Source organism: Budorcas taxicolor, chromosome 18 (genome assembly GCF_023091745.1).
Source record: "Budorcas taxicolor isolate Tak-1 chromosome 18, Takin1.1, whole genome shotgun sequence".
Taxonomy (NCBI): Eukaryota; Metazoa; Chordata; class Mammalia; order Artiodactyla; family Bovidae; genus Budorcas; species Budorcas taxicolor.
In genome coordinates, this window is record NC_068927.1 from 54,394,350 (window position 1) to 54,417,824 (window position 23,475).

A 23,475-nucleotide genomic window follows, 5' to 3' on the forward strand; every position below is an offset into this window, starting at 1 on the left:
TTATTCCATTCTGTTGGAGGTAGGAAACTTCAGGGCTGAGGGGCAGACTTCACTGGCAGAAGACTTTGCATGAAGGTTGTGGGGGGCGGGGGTGGTAACTGAGTGTCCAGTTCAAAGGCAGGAAGTAAGGGGGAATCCGAGTACTCTGAAGAGCAGATTTGGATGGAGGAAAGAGTGGAAGGGGAGATCCACTTAAAGGGGAGGACCCCAGTCAGGATACCAATGGTGGACTAAATACAGGAGACACAGAGTGACTCAGAAGAGCTGATGCATGCCAAGATCCATCCTATTCCTAACCCCCTAAAAGAGTGAGGTAGATGGAAGGTCATGGGGTCAGGAAGTCCATCAGAGGTTTCTGTATTTCCACTACAATGTTCTGTACCAGTGAAGAAGCGGGAAAAGGTAGATGGGGGGTCCCAGGAAGAGAACCACTGCTCAGGTAGGTTGAAGATGTGAGTGATAAAATGAGAGAGGTAGTGGTGGGGGGGTGGGGTCCAATGGAAGACACTGCTTCTCCATCCCAAAGTGCTAAACCAGTGGAGTAGGGGGTGGAGGGTTGGGCTGGAACGGTGGGGCCCAATGGAAGACACTGCTTCTCCATCCCAAAGTGCTAAACCAGTGGAGTAGGGGGTGGAGGGTTGGGCTGGAACGGTGGGGCCCAATGGAAGACACTGCTTCTCCATTCAAAGTGCTAAACCAGTGGAGTAGGGGGTGGAGGGTTGGGCTGGAACGTTTCACCAGTGGATGGGGGAGTCCCAGTAGAAGGTATCCCCTCACCGGGCAGGTTAGTAAGAAGGTGACCAAAGGCCTGGTTGGATCAAGCCCTGTCCAGGATCCCAGCTGGCCCTAAAGGGGCCTGGTGTTATTAGCTGGGCCGGTTCAGGGAGGGATAGTGCAGACAGCCATGGCAGCCCGGACATCAGTCTTGTCCGAGACCTGGGTCTGGCAGTCCCTCATCCTCCAGTGTGGGCTCTGCCTGGGACGCCGGCGGCAGGTCCTGGACGCAGAGCTGGGCACGCACCTCTCGCATCTGTGCCTGCAGCTCCTCCAGGGCGCCTGGCGGTGGCGCCGCCTGCACCTGCGCCTGCAGGGCCTCCAGCACCAGTGCCAGGTGGTCCACCTCGTCCCGCATCGCGTCCCAGGTGGCGAGCTGCTCCCCCTCCTTGCGACGCTGTTGCGTCTTTTGTCTCGAGTACTCCAGCACCAGGCAGCCGCAGGCTACCATGAAGATGGTGGCCTCACCCAGCAGCTCGGCACCCAGCTCCGCAGCTGCCTCCTCGTTCAGCGGCTTGATGGTTTCCGCATTGAAGCCCATGAGGCGCATCTTTGCCCGCATCTCGACCCAGTGGTACACTGCAGAGGAAGAGAGGGGTCGGGGATCTTGGCTGGGACCGCAAGCCCTGCCCCTCGATGCTCGGTGTCCCTGTCGGAGCAATGGGGACGCAGCGGCCAGAATCGCGAGTGCTAGTGGGAAATGGGCACCTTTAACCAAGACTGGCGCCGGGCCTCGCAGTTACCTGGCCAGAAGTGGCCTTGAGGGCATTATTTTGAAAACGTCCAGAAGGTTCTGGTGAATTACTGCAGATGAGAATTGCTGCCCTGGAGGGGAGGTCCAGGGTGTGGGGCAGCATCTCTAAGGGGGGGGTGAGTGGCCACAAGTCCAGCGTAGGTGTAAACCTTGCTCCTGCCCCACCCCCCAGCCCACCAGCCAGGCTCCTTCCCTCTCCCCAAAGGTGGAGCTGATGGTGATGCACTCCGTCCTGAAGTGAGTTCACTGTGGGGTTTGGGGCTTGGTACAGAGCTCAGGGCTGGGGCTCCTGCTCTAATGCCAACTTCTTCCTTATCTGATCACTTGTGTGAACAAGGGTTATCACCGTTGTCCTTGTTTGTCAATGCAAGAGTAGCCTAGAGTTGATATTTAAGCCGGAATCCCTGCAGTAATAATTAATATTTATCCATTGATACAAGAACTGATGGGAAAAATAAGGTTCCTTGGGCTCACTAAGGGATGACTTTCTGAAAACATTTATACTTGACCCTTGCCAACCATCCTCCACAGTGATCAGGCTGACCTAATAGGTTTTTTTTTGTTGTTTTTTTTCCCTTTAAGTTAGAAGAATAACATGCACGTGGGGGGTGGGGGATCATTTCGGTTACACAGAAGTGAGTAAATTGCAAGACAAAAGTCCATCTTTCCACCTCCAGTTTTGGTCCTCCTAGTCCTCAAAGGTTAACCACTTCTTTTTTTTTTTCGGTCACACTCTGTGATTTGCGGGATCTCAGTTTCCTGACCAGGCATTGAACCCAGGCCACATCAACGAAAGCATGGAATCCTAATCATCTGACCACCAGGGAACTCCAAAGGTTGACCGCTTTTGATCTTTTTCTGTTAACATTTGTTAAGGAAAACATGATAAGGACTAGCCATAAGGAAAAAGTTTGACACACTGGAATGCTCTGAAATTACAAACGTTCATTCCTGTTTGATGCCCCAGAGGGCAATTCCCTGGCAATCTAGTAGTTAAGACTCCATGCATCCAGTGCCTCGGGTCCTGGTCTGATCCCTGGTGGGGGAACTAAGTTTCCACATGCTGACCCAGTGTGACCAAAAAAGGAAGAAAAAGGTGGCAGGGGGTGGGGAGGGGGGAGAGACACAAGCAAGAGAAAGAAAAGGCAAGTTCCAGACTGGGAGAAGCCATTTGCACCACACCGGACAAATAACTGACAAATAACTCAGGTTCAGGACATGCAAATACCTCCTGGGGATCAATAAGAGGATGTCAGACTGGTCAATAGAAAAAGACTTGAATCACCTAAGAGGAGAACTAAATGGCCACTCGTGTGTGTGTGTGTGTGTGTGTGTGTGTGTGTGTGTGTGTGTGTGAGTCTCTCAGCCATATCTGACTCTGAGACCCCATGGACTGTACTCTGCCAGGCTCCTCTGTCCCTGGGATTTCCCCGGCAGAATACTAGTGTGGGTTGCCATTCCCTTCTCCAGGGAATCTTTCTGACCCAGGGATTAAACCCGGGTCTCTTGCATTGCAGGCAGATTTTTTTTACCATATGAGCTACTACGGAAGCCCACTAGACAACGTTAAAAAAAAATGCTAACCTCTATTACACATCAGGAAAATAGTAATTAAAATCACAAAGAGAAAGCACTATACACCCACCAGAATAGCTGAAATGAAAACACCACACATCCTGAAGTGAAGTGAAAGTTACTCAGTCGTGTCCAACTCTTTGGGACCCCATGGACTATATTGTCCATGAAATTCTCCAGGCCAGAATACTGGAGTGGGTAACCTTTCCCTTCTCCAGGGGATCTTCCCAACCCAGGAATCGAACCCAGGTCTCCTACATTGCAGGTGGATTCTTACCAGCTGAGACACCAGGGAAGCCCAAAAACAGTGGAGTAGGTAGCCCATCCCTTCTCAAGTGGATCTTCCCAACCCAGGAATCACACTGGGGTCTCCTGCATTGCAGGCGTATTCTTTACCAGCTGAGCTATGAGGGAAGCCTGTTACTACACATCCTAAGTGCTGCCGAAGACAAACTGCAGTCAGACTCCGAGGAGGTCATTGAGGACATCTACCCACTCCGGCAGCTAGTTGGCAGTGATTACTAAATTTAGCATCCAATCCTGATAAACCAGCAATTCCGCTCCTGGGTGGCCACCCACCAAAACCTGTCACATGTTTTCCGAAAGACATGTCCCTGCATGTTCATCTCAGTGCTATGAATAAAGGACCTGAGACAACTTGAATGCCCACCCATAATAGCAGGATTGGTTTTGTTTTGTTTTTTAAGGTACACAGTGAAACATTCAACAGCAGTGAGAACAAGTGAACCGTGACAACATACAGCAAACTGAACAGTGTCGAGTGGAGGAAGCCACACAAGCGCACACTGCTGTGTGACTTCGTTTATGTAACATCCCCCAAGAGGCAACCTCAACCCACAGAGCCACAGGTCAGGGTAGTGGTTACCCTTGGCGGGCTTAGTGACTGGAAGGGGGACATGGTAGGCTTTCTAGGGGGCTGGTTATGCTCCTATTCTTTCTGTGAGTTTATCAAACTGGACACTTAGGATCTGTACACTTTGCTTTAGGTACATTATCATCCTGTTAAAATATTTCATAACCCAGATGAACTGGTGCTGTCCAGCCACCCTCCTGGTCTCACTTGCAGCACCTGGAGAGGCCCAGAGAAGTGCCACTGGCCAGTGCCCTGCCCTCCTCAGTCGATTCCTCCCTGCCGCCTGTGGGCGGGCAGACTTGGCCTTGGCCACCTGTCAGAGGAGCCTGCGACACCTAAGTTCAAGGTTCCCTGACTGCCTATTTAATCCTCTTCCACTTGGGAAACTGTACGGGCCCCTCCCAAGAGGAATCCCAGTCTTATGATGTCCTCCAGGCTTCTGCTTGCGTGCAGGGAGCAGGGAGAAGGGTTGTGATGGAACCATGATTCTCTACTCTCCCCGAGGTCTGTTAGAAGGCAAAATGCATTCAGAACCCAGGCCTGAGAAATTCCAGTCCCCCACTCAAAATGGGAGGGGAAGGGGCATGACCATGGCTTGTGTTAAAGGGACCCAAATATACATTCCTTTCTCTCTCTCTCTCTTTTTTAACATTTGTAATTGTATTATTTTTTTTAACTTTAAACTTTTTATTTTGCATTGGGGCATAGCTGATTAACGATGGTGTGACAGTTTCAGGTGAACAGAGAAGGGACTCAGCCATACATGGCTGCACGTGTGTCCGTTCTCCTCCACACCCCTCTCTATCCAAGCTGGCACAAAACACTGAGTAGAGTTCCCTGTGCTATACAGTAGGTCCGTGTCGGTTATCCATTCTGAATACAGCAGAAGACACATTCCTTTCTTGTTTAAAAAACAAAATTTGTTGAGCAGTTAAGACAGTTTTTTTTTTTGGCCAAGCAGCATGTGGGATCTTAGTTCCTCGACCAGGGATCTAAAATGCGTCCCCTGCATTGGAAACACAGAGTCTTAACCACTGGGTCACTTGGGAAGTCCCCAAGAGAGTCTTTACAATACACTTTTATTATATGATTTGAACCACAAGTTTAAAAAATTTTCAAATTCCACATGTCAATTACCTCCACAAATCTAGACAGTTCCTTAAAGGTAAAAGCTCTAAAGGGAATCTCAGCCTGAACTTGAAGAGGATTTTATGTCACCATCTATAAATGCAGCTATGGTTATCAAGCACAGTAGTTAAAACAAAACAAAACAAAATGGTGAAATCACTCCCGTTTGCTTCCCTAGCAATGTCTTATATTCCCAAGCATATTTTTGCCAACTTAGCAACACTTCAGAGTTATTTCACTACTAATAAATAAATCTCATGATTTGCAAAGGAGCTTTATGTATTTCAACACACAAGAATCTCCCAAACATAACATGGAGAGAAGAAACGCAAGTTCCAATAGATACATTGTGATAAAAACAAGAATGTGCACTGACTGTGGACACACATATGTTTAGGAAAAGGAAAATCTCACATGGAGTAACACTCAGCAACTTCAGGACAGATGAGGAAGTAGGGAGAAAAGAGACTTTTTAATTTTATTTCCTAAAAAAGGCGGAAAAACCCAAAGCAAGTAGGGCAAAATGTTCATCTCTATTAATTCCAAGTGGTAGGTACATGGGTGTTTGTTACATTATTTTCTCTATGTCTGCAACATGTAATGATTAAAAGTAAAAGATTACAGACTTCCCTGGTGGTCCAGTGGCTAAGACTCCAGTGCAAGGCTAGGGTTCGATCCCTGGTCAAGGAACTAGATCCTGCATGCTGTGGCCAAATAAATAAAAAAAAATATATTAAAAGTAAAAGATTATTTCAAAAAACCCAATTTTTTAATATATATATATATATATATATATATATATATATATATATTGCCATTTGGGGGCAGGGGAAGAGATTTTGATGAGTGCACAGTGATAGAAATCACGTCACTGGTTCCCTGAGGGCAGGGGTGGCCAGAGGGATGGACCAGAAAAAAACACAAGGAAATCTGGAGGATGATGGAAATATTTTTAACAGTAGTGATTTCATGGCAAATACCCATGATAAAACCCATCACAGTGAACACTTAGAATAAACACAGTTTATTGCATGTAAGTTATACCTCAAAAATGTTCTTAAATAAAAAAGGAATTTTACATTTTATACGATTATGAAAGTGAGAAGGCAAGCCGTAGACTGGGAGAAAATATTTGCAAATCATATATTTGATGAAGGACTTGTTCCAGAACACATAATGAGCTCTTAAAACTCAACAACAGGAAGATAAATAATCCAGTTAAAATGGGGGAAGGATTTGAACAGACCCTTCACCAAACATGATATGCAAACTGTTAATAAGCAAGTGAAAAGATGCTCAATACATTAGTCAGCAGAGAAATGCCAATCCAACCCACATGAGATTCCATTTCACACACAGTTTGTTGCTGTGGTCCAGTCACTTAGTCATGTCTGACTCTGCAACTCTATGGACTGCAGCACGCCAGGCTTCCCTGTCCTTCACCATCTCCAGGACTTTGCTCAAACTTATGTCTATTGAGTCAGTGATGTCATCCAACCATCTCATTCTCTGTCACCCCTTTCTCTTCCTGCCTTCAATCTTTCCCAGCATCAGGATCTTTTCCAATGAGCTGGGTCTTCCCATCAGGTGGCCAAAGTATTGGAGTTCCAGCTTCGGCATCAGTCCTTCCAATGAATATTCAGGACTGACTTCCTTTAGGATTGACTGGTTGGATCTCCTTGCTGTCCAAGGGACTCTCAAGAGTCTTCTCTAGCACCACAGTTTGAAAGCATCAATTCTTCAGCGTTCAGCTTTCTTTATGGTCCAACTCTCACATCTATACATGACTACTACTGGAAAAATCATAGCTTTGACTACACGGACCTTTGTTGGCAAAGTGACATCTCTGCTTTTTAATATACTGTCTAGGTTCGTCATAGCTTTTCTTCCAAGAAGCAAGCATCTTTTAATTCTGTGTGAATCACTGTCCGAAGTGATTTTGGAGCCTAAGAAAATAAAGTCTGTCATTGTTTCCATTGTTTCCCCATCTACTTGCCATGAAGTGATGGTACTGGATGCCATGATCTTAGTTTTCTGAATATTGAGTTTTAAGCCAGCTTTTTCACTCTCCTCTTTCACCTTCATCAAGAGGCTCTTTAGTTCCTCTTCACTTTCTGCCATAAGGGTGGTGTCATCTGCATGTCTGAGGTTATTGATGTTTCCCCCAGCAATCTTGATTCCAGCTGTGCTTCGTCCAGCCTGGCATTCTGCATGATGCACTCTGCATATAAGTTAAATAAGGAGGGTGATAATATACACAGCCATGATGTACTCCTTTCCCAATTTTCAACCAGTCTGCCATTCTATGTCGGTTCTAACTGTTGCTTCTTGACCTGCATGTAGGTTTCTCAGGAGGCAGACAGGGTGGTCTGGTATTCCCATCTCTTTCAGAATTTTCCACAGTTTATTGTGATCCACAGTCAAAGGCTTTAGCATAGTCAATGAAACAGAAGGAGATGTTTTTCTGGAATTCCATGGCTTTCTCTATGATGCCAATTTGGATGTGGGTAATTTGATCTCTGGTGCTGAAACTAAAACCTGACTCAGCCAAAAAAAAAAAAAGACTGTACAATGGTCTCATATGGAACTGGAGGGGAGGGAGATGCTCTGGAGCCAGGGCAGGCCAGCCCCAGCCCTGTTCTGTGACTGTCCTAGCCGGCAGGACACCCGTAGCTACTGCCTCTGCCCGTCCCACTCCCTGAGCTACCCTCACGGCAAGAAGAATCCACCTGCCAAAGCAGGGCGCTTCAGTTCAGCACATGGGTTCAAAGAGCCCACACGCTTCAGGACAACGAACTCCGCTCACCACAACTACTGAGCCCACTTGCTGCAACTACTGAAGTCTGGCGCCTAGAGCAGGCGCTTTGCAACGAGAGAAGCCATCGCACTGAGAAGCTCACGCACCGCCAAGAGTAGCCCCTGCTCTCAGCAACTAGCGAAAGGCCACGGCAATGAAGACCCTGTTCAGCCAAAAATAAATACATTTTTAAAAACTCATCAAATTTATACACACTATAAGCAGAGATATTTATATATAGAGAGAAAAATACTGTCAGTCAATTATACTTGAATACAATTTTAAAAATTTAAACCATCAAATTTTATACTTTATATACACGAATTGCATTGTGTGTCACTTATACCTCAATAAAGCTGCTTTGACAAAAATATCCAAGGCAGGATAAGGACTTAGAGAAAAAGGACTGAAAGCGTTTGTGGCAGGAGAAGGGGTACAGAGTGGGTGGTGTGTGGCTGAGAATTGCTGCTTTTTATGAGGAGCTTTAGAGAATGCTTATTTATTTTTTTTTAAGATTTAATTGATTATTTGTTTTGGCTGCCCTGGGTTTTTCGTTGCTGTGCACGGGCTTTCTCCAGCGGCGGCAAGCAGGGACTGCTCTCCAGCTGCGGTGTGCAGGCTTCTCACTGAGGGGGCTGCTCTTGCTGCAGAGCGGGCTCTAGAGGTGCCGGCTTCAGCAGCAGCAGCACCCACTTGGTTGCTCCTGGGCATGTGGGATCTTCCCGGAGCAGGGATCAAACTATGTCCCCTGCATCAGCAGACAGATTCTTAACCACTGGACCACCAGGGAAGCCCCAGGAATGTTTATTCTTAAAACTGAGAATTAAAAAATAAACGTTTGATGTAATTACACTACTGAGCAACTGAAATGTGTAATTACACACACACGTTGGCACAGACACAATATTCATGGGACCTGAGCACTGCAGCTCCTATCCTCACCCACCTGCTCTGATTGGTCACCAGGTCTGATGTATCGCAGCCTCTGCCCCTTGGCAGCCCCCTGCAGCTCCCCACCCCAGAAAAGAAAAATACAGTGTTAAGCCACAGCCCTCTTCTGCAGAAAACCCTACTACAGTGGTCTCTACTTGCTCACAGAAAATGTCCTGACTCCTTAAAATGGCCACAAGGCCCAATGGGATTTTTTTTAATTTATTTTTTATTTTTAATTATTTTAAAAATTCTGGCAGCGCCAAGAAGCTTGTGAGATCTTAGTTCTCCAACTAGGGATCAAACCCTGCTCTGGGAGCACAGAGTCTTAACCACGGGATTGTCGGGGAAGTTCTTTCTCTTTTTTTCACCCAGGTGTTATTCTTAAGAAGAATCTTCTTTGTGTTTAATCACTACGTCCTGTCGGACTCTGCAACACCATGGACTGTAGACTGCCAGGCTCCTCTGTTTGTGGGATTTCCCGGGCAAGAATACTGGAGTGGGTTGCCATTTCCTTCTCCAGGGGATCTTCTCTACTCAGGGATCGAACCCTCATCTTCTGTATTAGCAGGTGGGTTCATTGGCATGCACAAAGATTGAGTCCAAGGTCCCTGTGGACACCTTTCTGCCCAGCGTGGCTTTTTGGGAAGTTCTTTTCCTTCTAGTCACCAAGGTGTCCTGATGCTGCCTTTCAGATCAAGTAGAAGTGGAGTCGCTCTTTGGTGTGTGACATGTCCATCTTCCAAGCTTAAAACTCAAAGCTCATGGGAAACTTAAAAGAACAGAATGGCAAACTCTGGGGTACCTTATACACTGTCTCTTGGAGGGGTCCCTGCAAGGCTGAGCCCCAGGTACAGGAGTAACCTGCTCACTAACATATCCTATAAAGACTTCCTTCCTTTTCGGTCTCACCTCCCTCTCCAGGCACACCTTGTACCTACCCTTCTAACAGTCAAAGAATAGTAGTCATTTATTATTCCAATAGTTACTTTCTGAAGAGGTAAAGATGCATTTCTCTTGCATCTCCTGCATTGGCAGGTGGATTCGTTATTGCTGAGCCACCAGGGGAAAATCGTGTATATCTTGCCACAATTTAAAAAGAAAACGTAACCTGGTAATGAGAAATTGGTTTAGGTGATACTCTATTTCACAGCCAACTGGTCAGCACCAACTGGGTGTATTGCAATATGACCTGGATTATGATCACCCAGAGTTAGTGCAGACCCCACACTGTATGGGCTCAGTCCCAGGAGACTGCCCCGATTCCAGACCTCAACCACAAGTGGGGTTCCCAAGCCATGTGCACTTCTGACTGACTGGTTACAAATTCGGGGTGCCCACAGTTCTCTCAGGTTCAAAACTGTCTAGAATAACTCATAGATGCCCTAAAAACATTATAAGCATACTTGCAATTAGTTTCATTATACAAGATGCACAGAGGGTGAGACTTAGGAGAGCTTCCTGGCTCTCTCCCTGAGAATCAGAACAGGAATCACGTTGCCACCCAGGAAGCCCTGTTCCATCAGGAGTGATGAAATCTTCCGCCAAGTGCTTGAACTTGGCGGTCTCAATATGGCTAGTTTAAAGTCACAACCCTCTGGGGGTCTGAGGTGGGGAGAGATAAATTAGGAGTTTGGGATTCACACAAACACACTGCTATATATAAAATAGGTAAATAAGAAGGGCCTACTTTACAGCACAGAGAACTCTACTCGGTATTTATAATGGAAAAGAACCTGAAAAAATACATATGTATAGTTGAATACGTATAATGTAACACAACATGGTAAATTAACTACATCAGTTCAGTCGCTCAGTCATGTCCGACTCTTTGGGACCCCGTGAATTGCAGCACGCCAGGCCTCCCTGTCCATCACCAAGTCCCGGAGTTCACTCAGACTCACGTCCATCAAATCAGTGATGCCATCCAGCCATCTCATCCTCGGTCGTCCCCTTCTCCTCCTGCCCCCAATCCCTCCCAGCATCAGAGTCTTCTCCAATGAGTCAACTCTTCGCATGAGGTGGCCAAAGTACTGGAGTTTCAGCTTTACCATCAGTCCTTCCAATGATTACTCAGGACTGATTTCATTTATGATTGATTGGTTGGATCTCCTTGCAGTCCAAGGGACTCTCAAGAGTCTTCTCCAACACCACAGTTCAAAAGCATCAATTCTTCAGCGCTCAGCCTTCTTCACAGTCCAAATCTCACATCCATACACGACTGCTGGAAAAACCATAGCCTTGACTAGACAGATCTTAGTCGGCAAAGTAATGTCTCTGCTTTTGAATATGCTATCTAGGTTGGTCATAACTTTTCTTCCAAGGAGTAAGCATCTTTTAATTTCATAGCTGCAGTCACCATCTGCAGTGATTTTGGAGCCCCAAAAGATAAAGTCTGACACTGCTTCCACTGTTTCCCCATCTATTTCCCATGAAGTCATGGGACCAGATGCCATGATCTTTGTTTTCTGAATGTTGAGCTTTAAGCCAACTTTGTCACTTTCCACTTTCACTTTCATCAAGAGGCTTTTTATTTCCTCTTCACTTGCTGCCATAAGGGTGGTGTCATCTGCATATCTGAGGTTATTGATATTTCTCCCGGCAATCTTGATTCCAGCTTGTGTTTCTTCCAGTCCAGTGTTTCTCATGATGTACTCTGCATATAAGTTAAAGAAGCAGGGTGACAATATGCTGCCTTGATGTACTCCTTTTCCTATTTGGAACCAGTCTGTTGTTCCATGTCCAGTTCTAACTGTTGCTTCCTGACCTGCATACAGATTTCTCAAGAGGCAGGTCAGGTGGTCTGGTATTCCCATCTCTCTCAGAATTTTCCACAGTTTATTGTGATCCACACAGTCAAAGGCTTTGGCATAGTCAATAAAGTAGAAATAGATGTGTTTCTGGAACTCTCTTGCTTTTTCCATGATCCAGCAGATGTTGGCAATTTGATCTCTGGTTCCTCTGCCTTTTCTAAAACCAGCTTGAACATCAGGGAGTTCACGGTTCACGTATTGCTGAAGCCTGGCTTGGAGAATTTTGAGCATAACTTTACTAGCATGTGAGATGAGTGCAATTGTGTGGTAGTTTGAGCATTCTTTGGCATTGCCTTTCTTTGGGGTTGGAATGAAAACTGACCTTTTCCAGTCCTGTGGCCACTGCTGAGTTTTCCAAATTTGCTGGCATATTGAGTGCAGCACTTTCACAGCATCATCTTTCGGGATTTGAAACAGCTCAGCTGGAATGCCATCACCCCCACTAGCTTTGTTCGTAGTGAGGCTTTCTAAGGCCCACTTGACTTCACATTCCAGGATGTCTGGCTCTAGATGAGTGATCACACCATCATGATTATCTGGGTCATGAAGATCTTTTTTTGTACAGTTCTTCTGTGTATTCTTGCCACCTCTTCTTAATATCTTCTGCTTCTGTTAGGTCCATACCATTTCTGTCCTTTATCAAGCCCATCTTTGCATGAAATGTTCCCTTGGTATCTCTAATTTTCTTGAAGAGATAGATCTCTAGTCTTTCCCATTTTGTTGTTTTCCTCTATTTCTTTGCATTGATCGCTGAAGAAGGCTTTCTTATCTCTTCTTGCTATTCTTTGGAACTCTGCATTCAGATGCTTATATTTTTCCTTTTCTCCTACGCTTTTCGCTTCTCTTCTTTTCACAGCTATTTGTAAGGCCTCCCCAGACAGCCATTTTGCTTTTTTGCATTTCTTTTCCTTGGGGATGGTCTTGATCCCTGTCTCCTGTACAACGTCACAAATCTCATTCCATAGTTCATCAGGCACTCTATCAGATCTAGGCCCTTAAATCTATTTCTCACTTCCACTGTATAATCATAAGGGATTTGATTTAGGTCATACCTGAATGGTCTAGCGGTTTTTCCTACTTTCTTCAATTTGAGTCTGAATTTGGTAATAAGGAGTTCATGATCTGAGCCACAGTCAGCTCCTGGTCTCATTTTTGTTGACTGTATAGAGCTTCTCCATCTTTGGCTGCAAAGAATATAATCAATCTAATTTCAGTGTTGAGCATCTGGTGATGTCATGTGTAGAGTCTTCTCTTGTGTTGTTGGAAGAGGCTGTTTGCTGTGACCAGTGCATTTTCCTGGCAAAACTCTACTAGTCTTTGCCCTGCTTCATTCCGCATTCCAAGGCCAAATTTGCCTGTTACTCCAGGTGTTTCTTGACTTTCTACTTTTGCATTCCAGTTCCCTATAATGAAAAGGACATCTTTTTTAGGTGTTAGTTCTGAAAGGTCTTGTAGGTCTTCATAGAACCGTTCAACTTGAGCTTCTTCAGTGTTACTGGTTGGGGTATAGACTTGGATTACCGTGATATTGAATGGTTTGCCTTTGAAATGAACAGAGATCATTCTGTCGTTTTTGAGATTGCATCCAAGTACTGCATTTTGGACTCTTTTGTTGACCATGATGGCTACTCCATTTCTTCTGAGGGATTCTTGCCTTGCCTGCAGTAGTAGATATAATGGTCATCTGAGTTAAATTCACCCATTCCAGTCCGTTTTAGTTTGCTGATTCCTAGAATGTCGACGTTCACTCTTGCCATCTCTTGTTTGACCACTTCCAATTTGCCTTGATTCATGGACCTGACATTCCAGGTTCCTATGCAATATTGCTCTTTACAGCATTGGACCTTGCTTCTATCACCAGTCACATCCACAGCTGGGTATTGTTTTTGCTTTGGTTCTATCCCTTTATTCTTTCTGGAGTTATTTCTCCACTGATCTCCAGTAGCATATTGGACACCTACTGACCTGGGGCGTTCCTCTTTCAGTATCCTATCATTTTGCCTTTTCATACTGTTCACGGGGTTCTCAAGGCAAGAATACAGAAGTGGTTTGCCATTCCCTTCTCCAGTGGACCACATTGTGTCAGACCTCTCCACCATGACCCGCCCGTCTTGGGTTGCCCCGCGGGCATGGCTTAGTTTCATTGAGTTAGACAAGGCTGTGGTCCTAGTGTGATTAGATTGACTAGTTTTCTGTGAGCATGGTTTCAGTGTGTCTGCCCGCTGATGTCCTCTTGCAACGCCCACCATCTTACTTGGGTAAATCTTCTATCTATAGCTTATTCATAGGTCTTTCTGGTGACCGGCCTAGCCTGGTTTGAGTCATCTCATGAGCATAACAGACACACACCCATCCTTTAGGAATTTATGGATGATTCTGAAATGCTGTTAGGAGTTTCGAAAACTGCAGATATATGCATATATCTGCATATATCCTTTATTATTAACACTAAAGGAATTTACTTGATACATTGTCATCACTGGTGACTGACTCTTCCCCGGGTCCTGCTGGCCTCCGTGACATGTGGCAGCCGGCAGGAGTCAGAGGCAGGCCGGGGCCCAGGGCCAGAGCTGGCAGAGGGTCCCGACTGCTCATCTTCTCAGGTACAGGCCTCTCCCCACCCTCCTCCTAAGGCCCAGCTCCCCGGCTGACCCCGGCCCTCACGTCTCTCTCTCCTGCAGCTCTCTTCCTCCTGCTGTTCCCATGCCTGCAAGGCTGGCCCCACGCCTCCAAAGGTGAGCAGGGGTGCTGTGGGGGCAGGGAAGCCCAGCTCCTCTGGGGTGGCCGGGCAGTGGGGAGGGGCCCAGCTTCCAACTTGGTGCTCCTGCTCAGCTGAAATGCCAGCCTGAGCGCGAAATTATGACCCACTTTCCACCCTCGGGTTCTGGGGTTGCCTCTGGGAGGATGCCCTCTGCCAGCCCCCTGTGCTGGGGGGCAGGGGGTCTTCCCAGGAGGGAGGAGAAATGGGGCTTGGAGGGAGATAGGGAGAGGTCAGCTGAGTCAAGTAATTATAACCATGCTGTGCTCAGTCGTGTCCAACTCTTTGCAACCCCCTGGACTGTAGCCCGCCAGGCTCCTCTGTCCATGGGATTCTCCAGGCAGGAATACTGGAGCGGGTTGCCATGCCCTCCTCCAGGGCATCTTCCCAACCCAGGGATGGAACTCTTCTCTCTTTCATCTCCTACACTGGCGGGCAGGTTCTTTACCAATGTCCTACCTGGGAAGCCCAGATGAGTCATGGTCAAAAGTCCCTTTCTACAAGGAACTCACCTGGGGAAGCTTCTCTATCATCACTGCCCAACAGCCACTTTCACTCTGGTGACACCCCCACGAAGCAGACAATCCCATTTTAGGGATGGGGAAAGTGTGGCTCAGAGGGGTGAAGTTAATTGCTTGAGGTGAGAGGAAAAATCAGGGCTTAAACCTTGACCCGGCAAGTCCTCTTTCCTCTACTTATAAAAAAAAAAACTTGGTTTTTCATTTGCGCTGGGTCTTAGTCACTGCACATGGGATCTAGCTCCCTGACCAGGGATCAAACCCACCCAGGCCCCCTGCACTGTGAGCATGGAGTCTTAAGTCACTGGAATGCCAGGGAAGTCCTCCTCACTGTCCCATTCTCTTTCTGGAAACTGAGAGAGGCTGATCAGTACTTTTTTTTTAATGACCACTGGCTGTATGCACTTCTTTTGCTGTGACGGGGCACCCAAGGTGAGTGGCTGTAACTCTGCCCACTGAAGGCCAGAGAACTCAGCACGGAAGCCACGCCCCTGGGCCAGGAGGAAGGCAGATGAGGAGGTAGCGAGAGGAAAGGGGGCACGTGTGCTCTGGGGACAGAGGTGACCTGGACATTGGACCTCAGTGCTGGCTAAGGGATAAATGGATGCAGGGAAACACAGATCAAAACCACAAGGAGATGCCACTTCCCACCCACAAAGGAATGGCTATAATCAGAGACTCAGACATCATGGACTGGCAAGGATGTGGGGAAAGCAGCACTCATATACTGCTGGTGGAAATGAAAAATGGGGCAGTGTCCAGAATAGACAGCCAGTAGACTGGTGGTGGTTGCCCGAGGCTGGGGCGTGTGGGGAAGTGGGCGGAAGAGATGAGCGGCTGCTGATGGACACGGGGTTTCCTTTAGGGTGACTGAACGTCTTCTAAAGTCAATTGTGGTAGTGACTGCACAACTCTGAAAATATTCTAAAAACCATGTATGCTTGAAATGGATGAATTGTACGATATGTGAATTCTACCTTTAAAAAAATTTTTTTTTAATATATCTATTTGGCTCTGCTGGTTCTTAGTTGCTGTAAGTGGGATATTCATTGTCAAATGTTGTGCATGGGGGATCTTTTAGTTCGAGTATGTGGGATCTTTTTTAGTTATGGCCACTTAAACTCAGTTGCAGCCTGTGGGATTTAGTTCCCTGATCAGGGATCGAACCCCGGCTCCCTGCACTTGGAGCTTGGAGTCTCAGCCACTGAACCACCAGAGAAGTCCCTGAATTCTATCTCTTTGTTGTTGCTGTTGTCAGTGTCTCTCTTTTTTAGTACTTACTAATGCATGATTCATGGGGTCGCAAAGAGTAGGACACGACTGAGCGACTGAACTGAACTGACTGAACTGAATGTATTCGGCTGTGCCGGGTCCTAGCTGTGGCACATGGGATCTGCTGCTGCAGCGTGCAGAATGGGTTAGCTGTGGCATGTGGGATCTAACTCCCTGTTGTTGTTTAGTCGCTCAGTTGTGTCTGACTCTTTGTGACCCCATGGACTGTAGCCTGCCAGGCTCCTCTGTCCATGGGATTTTCCGGGCCAGATTGTTGCAGAGGGTTGCCATTTCCTTCTCCAGGGGATCCTCCCGATCCAGGGATCCAACCTGCGTCTCCACGTCTCCTGCATTGCAGGCAGGTTCTTTTACTGCTGAGCCACCAGAGAAACCCCAATAGTCCCCTGACCAGGGATCAAACCTGGGTCCCCTACACCGGGACCTCGGAGTCCTAGCAACTGGACCACCAGTGAAGTCTGCTGGATTCTATCTTAATAAAGGTATTCAAGAAAAAAACGCAACACAGGAAGAGGGAACTCCTTGGTGGTCCAGTAGTTAGGACTCCGTGCTTTCACTGGCAACATCTCGAAAGCAAGCCAAAAAACCACACAAAAGACAAAAAACATCCCCCACCACCAGAAATGAATGGATGTGAGCGCAGGGCCCCTGCGCCCAGGCCCTGCCACTGAGCCGAGTCTGGCCCGCAGGCGAGGTGCTGGTCCTGAGAAAGGAGCGCTGGCGGCTCTGCGGCAGCCTGGCGCTGGACCCCAAGGACCAGAAGTGGAGCTGCTGCAGAGGCTTCTACCCTTTCCACCGCCCCACGCAGAGGTGCTGCCAAACCTGGGGGAAGTTCCTGGTCATCCCCAAGGACCCGGAAAAGTCAGAGGCGGCAGACTGCAGGCTGTACACCCAGAAAGCTCTAGGTAGGTCCTGACCCCACTGGTAGCCTCTCTGTCTGCTCTGGGAGTCAGAGACCCTTTTCTCTCTCCTTCCTTCCCGGGAGCTCTGCCCTCCTCCAAGGGGTTGTCTGCTACCAGACAAGGGGTCTGTGCTAAGAAGTTAGTTGTGTTCCAGCTCCCTGCTGTGTGACCTCAGACAAGTGTTCTACCCTCTCTGGGCCCAGTCTACCTGTCATCAGGGTAAGGGCATGAACTTCTCTTCCAAACAGAGTCGGGGGCGGCGCCTTTCAAAGTCGTTGGAAGTGACATCAGGGGCAGTCCCTCTTGTGATCTGCCCTCCTCTGAGCCCCTCTCCATCCCAGGTCCCAGATCCCCGTGTGTGTGTGTGTGTGTGTGTGTGTGTGTGTGTGTGTGTGTGTGCATGTGTGATGGGAAGTCCCCTGGGTGTCTCACAAGCATGACCGACTCCAAACATAGGCAGGGTGGGGGCTCCTGGTTTTTGGAGGTCGCCACCAGGTGGAAATCACCCAAGGGCCACTACATTGCAGTGGGGCCTGCTGCCTCAAGGGTCCCACAGACACTTCCAAGGTCAGAGGCGGCCCTGTCTCTGAACTGGGCTGGTGGTGACCTGGGTGTTTACACAGTAAAACAAAGACTGATGATTAGATCTGTGTGCATTCTCAAGCAAACATGTCCTTGACAGAACAAGCCTGATACTGATGGGCACACATTCTGATCTGGCTTTGATGAAAAGCAAACCGCTGTGCTAACTGGCTAGAAATGCAGGACGTTCTTCTCCTCCTTCTGGCCAATTACATTTCATGAACAGGTGTTACAGAACGGAACGAGAGCGATCTCCCTTCTTGGGATTGGAACCGCTATGGATCCAAGTGAACTCCCAGGGACATGAGCCCCACCGGACCTGTGAGAGGAGGTCCCCCGGGAATCGGGCACTAACCTGCAGTCACGGGTAGTATTCTGTGTTGCAGGGCAGCCTGTCCACCTGCCTTCTGAGTCACACTTGGGGAGGAAGGCAAAAACCTTGGAACCAACCCCATGCGTTGAGTGTGACTCACCACGCCCAGGACCTTAAGGCTCACTCTGCGAGATCACACCAGGTAACTAATGGCATAGAGGCTGGGCTCAAATATACAGCAAAAACATGATGGGTGAGGGTCCGCCCCTGAGTGGACAGCTCAGATGAGCCGTTGGTATCAGTGGTCTTGGTCTCTGCTCACCTGGAAAGTTGGGGAATGATGGGGCCACCATACTTCCCTTCGCCCCCAGACACCCTCTCCCCACTTTTGGCTTCCCTTCTCTGCTCCTGGAAGCTCAGTGCCTCTCCTCTGCTTCTGGTGGACACTGACTTTGGGCAGAGCCCTCAAGAGAGGAGGGGATAGGGACCTCCCTGGTGGGCCAGCGGCTAAGACTTTGCCTTCCAGTGCGGAGGGGGCGGGTGGGTTGAATCCCTGGCCGGGGAGCTAAGATGGACTCACGTGCCTTGGGCCGAAAAATCAAAACATAAAATAGAAGCAATACTGTAACAAAACTTTAAAAATGGTCCACATCAAAAAAGCTTTAAAATAAAAAATTTAAAAGAGGCAGGGACAGGAGAAGGTGGAGGTGGGGCCTGTCTCCCCAGTCCCCTGTGGCTGGGCTGCAAGCTCTTAAGTCTGCCCATCTGGGTCCTGCTTCTGTTGCTCCCCCCCATCTTTTTTTTAAAGACATTTACAAATATTTCTGTATTTATTTTGGAGAAGGAAATGGCAACCTAGTCCAGTATTCTTGCCTGGAGAATCCCATGGGCAGCCTGGAGGGCTACAGCCCACGGGACTGCAGAGTCGGACGCGACTGAAGAGACTTAGCATGCGTGCACTGGTTTCTTTCTTAGGGCCGGGTCTTCACTGCTGCAGCAGTCTTTCTCCAGCTGCCGTGCGCAAGCCTCTCACTGCGGTGGCTTCTCTTGTTTCAGGACGTGGGCTCTAGGCACGTGGGCTCAGTAGTTGTGGTGCAAGTACATAGTTGCTCCGAAGCATGTGAGATCTTAGTGCCCGGACTAGGCATCAAACCCGTGTCCCCTGCACTGGCAAGTGGGTTCTTAACCACTGGAGCACCGGGGAAGTCCTCCTGGTGCCCGTCTGACATCTCCGGACAGTGTCCGGTCCCCAGGGACCTTAGCCCCCTGCCGGATCCCTCACCATACCAGCCCACACTTCGGTCCTGCACGGGCTTGAATAAACAAAACCAACGAACATAAGTGCAGGAAACACTCGCAGTTCCCAGGAGCCCTCTGGGGCCCCTGAGGTCCTGCACAAATCTGCCAGCCCAAGCTCATCTTGCCCCCACCCTGCTCCAGCCACTCCCACCACTCCCTGCAGCCACCAGATACTTGCGCAAGCTGTGCTCTTTACTAGATCATCCTTCCCTCCCACACTGCTGCTAGTGCCTAACAGAGGCTCGCAGATCCATCCACCCTCACCTGGCCAAGGGGACCTGACGCCTTCTCCTCCAAGACTCCTTGGTCACTTAACATACAGATACAGAGCGTTTTATAGAATGATTCCCACTTTATATTAATACATATGTGCATATCTACCAATATACATGGGGCTTCCCAGGTGGCGCGAGTGGTAAAGAACCTGCCTGCCAATGCAGCAGACCTGAGAGACAGGGGTTCGATCCCTGGGTGGGGAAGATCCCCTGGAGGAAGGCATGGCAACCCACTCCAGGATTCCTGCCTGGAGAATCCAGGGACAGAGGAGCCTGGTGGGCTACAGTCCCTAGGGTCACACAGAGTCGGACACGACTGAAAAGACTTAGCACGCGCCAATATATACACAATGCATAACTTTTTTCTGTACACACACACGCACGTGTGTGCATTTAGGATCATGAAATCCAGCTAAAAGTTAACAATGATCATCTCTGGGTAGTGGGATTACAGATGATTTTTTTCATTTCATTGTTTTTCAGTTTTCACTGCTGTTTCTATAATGAACTCTGTTGTCTCATAAATATGATTGGGAAATAACGTGATTGGAGTGAAATTCCTTTCTGTACTGACACCTTCAACTCCAGACCACCCAGTGCCCTCAGCTCGCAAGTCATGAAAAGCCATACCCTCCTTTCCGTGGCCCCAAGCCTTGTGTGATCTGGTTTCCTGCCTCTCGCCCTGCCCGCTAAGCTCCATGACTAAGCCATGGAGTCATCCCTTCTCACTCTCATCTTTGGGCCTCTGCACAAGCTGTTCTCTTTGCACCTGGACTTCACCCCATTTATGTTTTCCCTTTGTTGATAAGAATCTGTATCCTTTCACTGTAAGGCTGGGTCGGCTGTTCGGAGTCCTTAGCAGATAAATCATCAGGTCTGAGGGTGGTTTGGAGGACCCATGACACGGAGATTCAGGGATTCAACATGACTCTTGTAAAATCCTTCTCGCGGTGCCTGGAACCTAAGAAATGTGAACTGGAAGAGATTATGCTCTTCTGTGTCTTAGTCTCCTTCTCTGTAAAATGAAGGTTATTACCATTCTACACCCTTGGGGTGGGGATGCTTTCTAACCTGGGGCAAAGACGCTCTTCCCAGACAAGGGAGGAAAAGTAAGAGCCATAAAGGAAAAGATAGGAAAACCTTTTTATTAAAGTTGAAAAACTTTTGTAAAAGGACAGAAGACCTCACAAACAAGCACCAAGGATGAGCAAAGCAAACATTCTTTTGGGGGTGGGGAGCGGGGAGCTGTGCCCATGTGGCTTATGGGATCTTGACCAGGGATTGAACTGAGGCCCTCGGCAGTGAGAGTACGGGGTTCTAAGTACTGGACCGCCAGGCAATTTTCCAACGCAGGCATTTCTCACAGAATTGAAAGGTCCGATAAACAGCTGAAAATAAATATGCTGAGCCCCCTAGCGATCATCTGGGAAGCACAGACCACAGCCTCATGTCAGCCTCCTCACTCCAAGGCTCTAACAAGAGGTTTGCCAAAAAGTACCCCCATCTCGGGCTTCCCTGGTGGCTCAGTGGTAAAGAATCCGCCTGCCAGTGCAGGAGACATGGGTTCGATCCCTGGTTCAGAAGATCCCACACATCTGGGAGTAACTAACCCTGTGCACAACCACTGCGCCTGTGCTCTAGAACCCCGAAGCCCACACACCTAAAGCCTGAGCTCCGCGACAAGAGAAGCCACCGCAGTGAGAAGCCACACGCTGCAGTTAGGGAGCCTGGCTCCACGCAACTAGAGAAAAGGTCCTGGCGGCAACGAAGGCCCAGCACAGCTGTAAACAAACATGAATTATTTTGTTTAATGTCCCCATCTCAAATGAAGGGGCAGTATGCAAATTCTGTGTAGAGCACTTAGAAATCATAACAGAATAGCCTAAAAAGGGGGGATGTGGTATATTAAATAGTGGGTCCCGATCCCCGGATCTCGTGAATCTTACTTTATGTGGCAAAAAGGACTTTGCAGATGTGATGGAGTTAAGGATTTGAGATGGGGAATGAACCAAGATTATCCAAGTGGGCCCTAAACGCAACCCAAAGGGTCCCTGTGTGAGGGAGGCAGGGGGAGATTTGGTCACTGGAGTAGGAGGAAGGGATGAACACACCCAAGTCCCTAGAACATGTGACTGTTGCCTTATTTGGCAAAAGGATCTTTGCAGATGTGATTAAGGTTAAGAATTTTGAGGTGGTGTCATCTTAGCTTACCCAGGTGAGCCCTAAATCCAGTGACAAGTGTCCTTATATGAGAGGGAAGAGGAAAAGAAAACACAGACATACAGGGGAGGGGGCTATGTGAAGAAGGAGGGAGACAGTGGATTGACGCTGCTATGAGGCAAGGAAAGCCTAGAGCCACCAGAAGCTGGAAGAGGCGAGGAATGGGAACCTGCTCTCCCCTCAAGCCTTTGGAGGGAGCATAGTCCTGCCAACATTCCAGCCCAGTGATATTGATCTGTTTTCTGGCCTCGGGAATTGTTAAGAGAATAAATGTGTACTTCTGTTTTGAACTTTTTGTATTAGGGTATAGCCGATGAACAATGTAGTGGTAGTTTCAGGTGGACAGAAAACGGAGTCAGCCATACACATACATGTATCCATTCTCCCCCAAGCCCCTTGCCCATCCAGGCTGGCACACAACTTTGAGCAGAATTCCGTGTGCCATACAACAGGTCCTTGTTGGTTATCCATTTTGAATACAGCCGTGTGTACATGACCACCCCAAAGTCCCTAACTGTCCCTGAACAACCCTAAGTGTGTTTTTTAAGTCTGAGTCTCTGTTTTGTTAGGTCTAAACGTGTATTCTTTCAAGCCACCAAGTTTGCGGTAATTTGTTACAACCACCACAGGAAACTAATATGACTGGCTGATGACTTGAACAGATCTAATTATTATTGAATAATGGTATTAACAGATGCAATTATTATCTTTGCCAAAGAAGATGATGAGCATGGCCAATAAACACATATAAAGATGCTCAACATCATATATCGTCAGAGAAAGACAAATTAAAACCACAATAAGAACACAAGGAGCTCAGCCTGGTACCCTGTGATGACCTAGAGGGATGGGATGGTGGGTGGGATGGGAGGGAGGCTCAAGAGGGAGCGGATATATGTATACTTACAGCTGATTCATTATGCTGTATAGCAGAAACTAACACAACATTGTAAAGCAATTATCCTCCAATTAAAAAACATTAAATTAAAAAAGAAAAAAAAAACACAATCAGAGGAACTTCCCTGGTGGTCTAGTGGCTGAGAATCTGCCTTGCAATACAGGGGACACGGGATCGATCCCTGGTTGGGGAAGATTCCACAGGCCGTGGAGTCACTAAGCCCTTGGGCTATGACTAGAGAAAGCTCACATTTCACAGTGAAAACTTAGCGTAGCTGAAAAAAAAAAGAAAGAAAAGGGAAACATGTAATGGGAAAAAAATGGCCCAAGGTTAGAAACAGAGTTTTGAAAATCTGGAAAAAATTAACTGCTCAATAAAATGTGACATGACTACTCTCTCACCATAGACTACTAAACATGCTATGAAAATACCCGTGTCCAGTTGAGGAATTACCTTCTCTCCAGCAACACAGAGGACAGCCACGAGAAGTCTTTGGAAAATCCAGGCCCTCCACACCCCCAGCAAAATGAAGTAGGCTTGTCCTATCTTTAACTGAGAGGCCAGGGTTACTCGGGATGAGCCATCAGACAGACTGTGGGAGTGGATTAACTTCCTGCGGCTCCCGTAACACATTACTATGAACAGGATGGCTTAGAACAACAGAAGAAAACGAAGCAAAGCAACCACCACCCAGAGACTTACTCTCTCACAGTTCTGAGGGACAGAAGTGCAGAGTCGGCATCACCGGCCCCAAAACCAAGCTGTGAGTGGGCTC

The 23,475-nt window shown here is 47.8% G+C and overlaps 1 protein-coding gene across 1 annotated transcript in view; it reads right to left on the reverse strand.

Moving 5' to 3' along the window:
- Window positions 1-47: 47 nt before the first annotated feature.
- The window catches only part of OPA3 (outer mitochondrial membrane lipid metabolism regulator OPA3), a 64,909-nt gene continuing 41,481 nt past the window's right edge, over window positions 48-23,475 (reverse strand). The window contains exon 2 of the mRNA XM_052655425.1: window positions 48-1,353. Coding sequence (XP_052511385.1) covers window positions 920-1,353 — 434 coding nt within the window. The 3' untranslated portion in view covers window positions 48-919. The remainder of the gene's footprint in view (window positions 1,354-23,475) is intronic.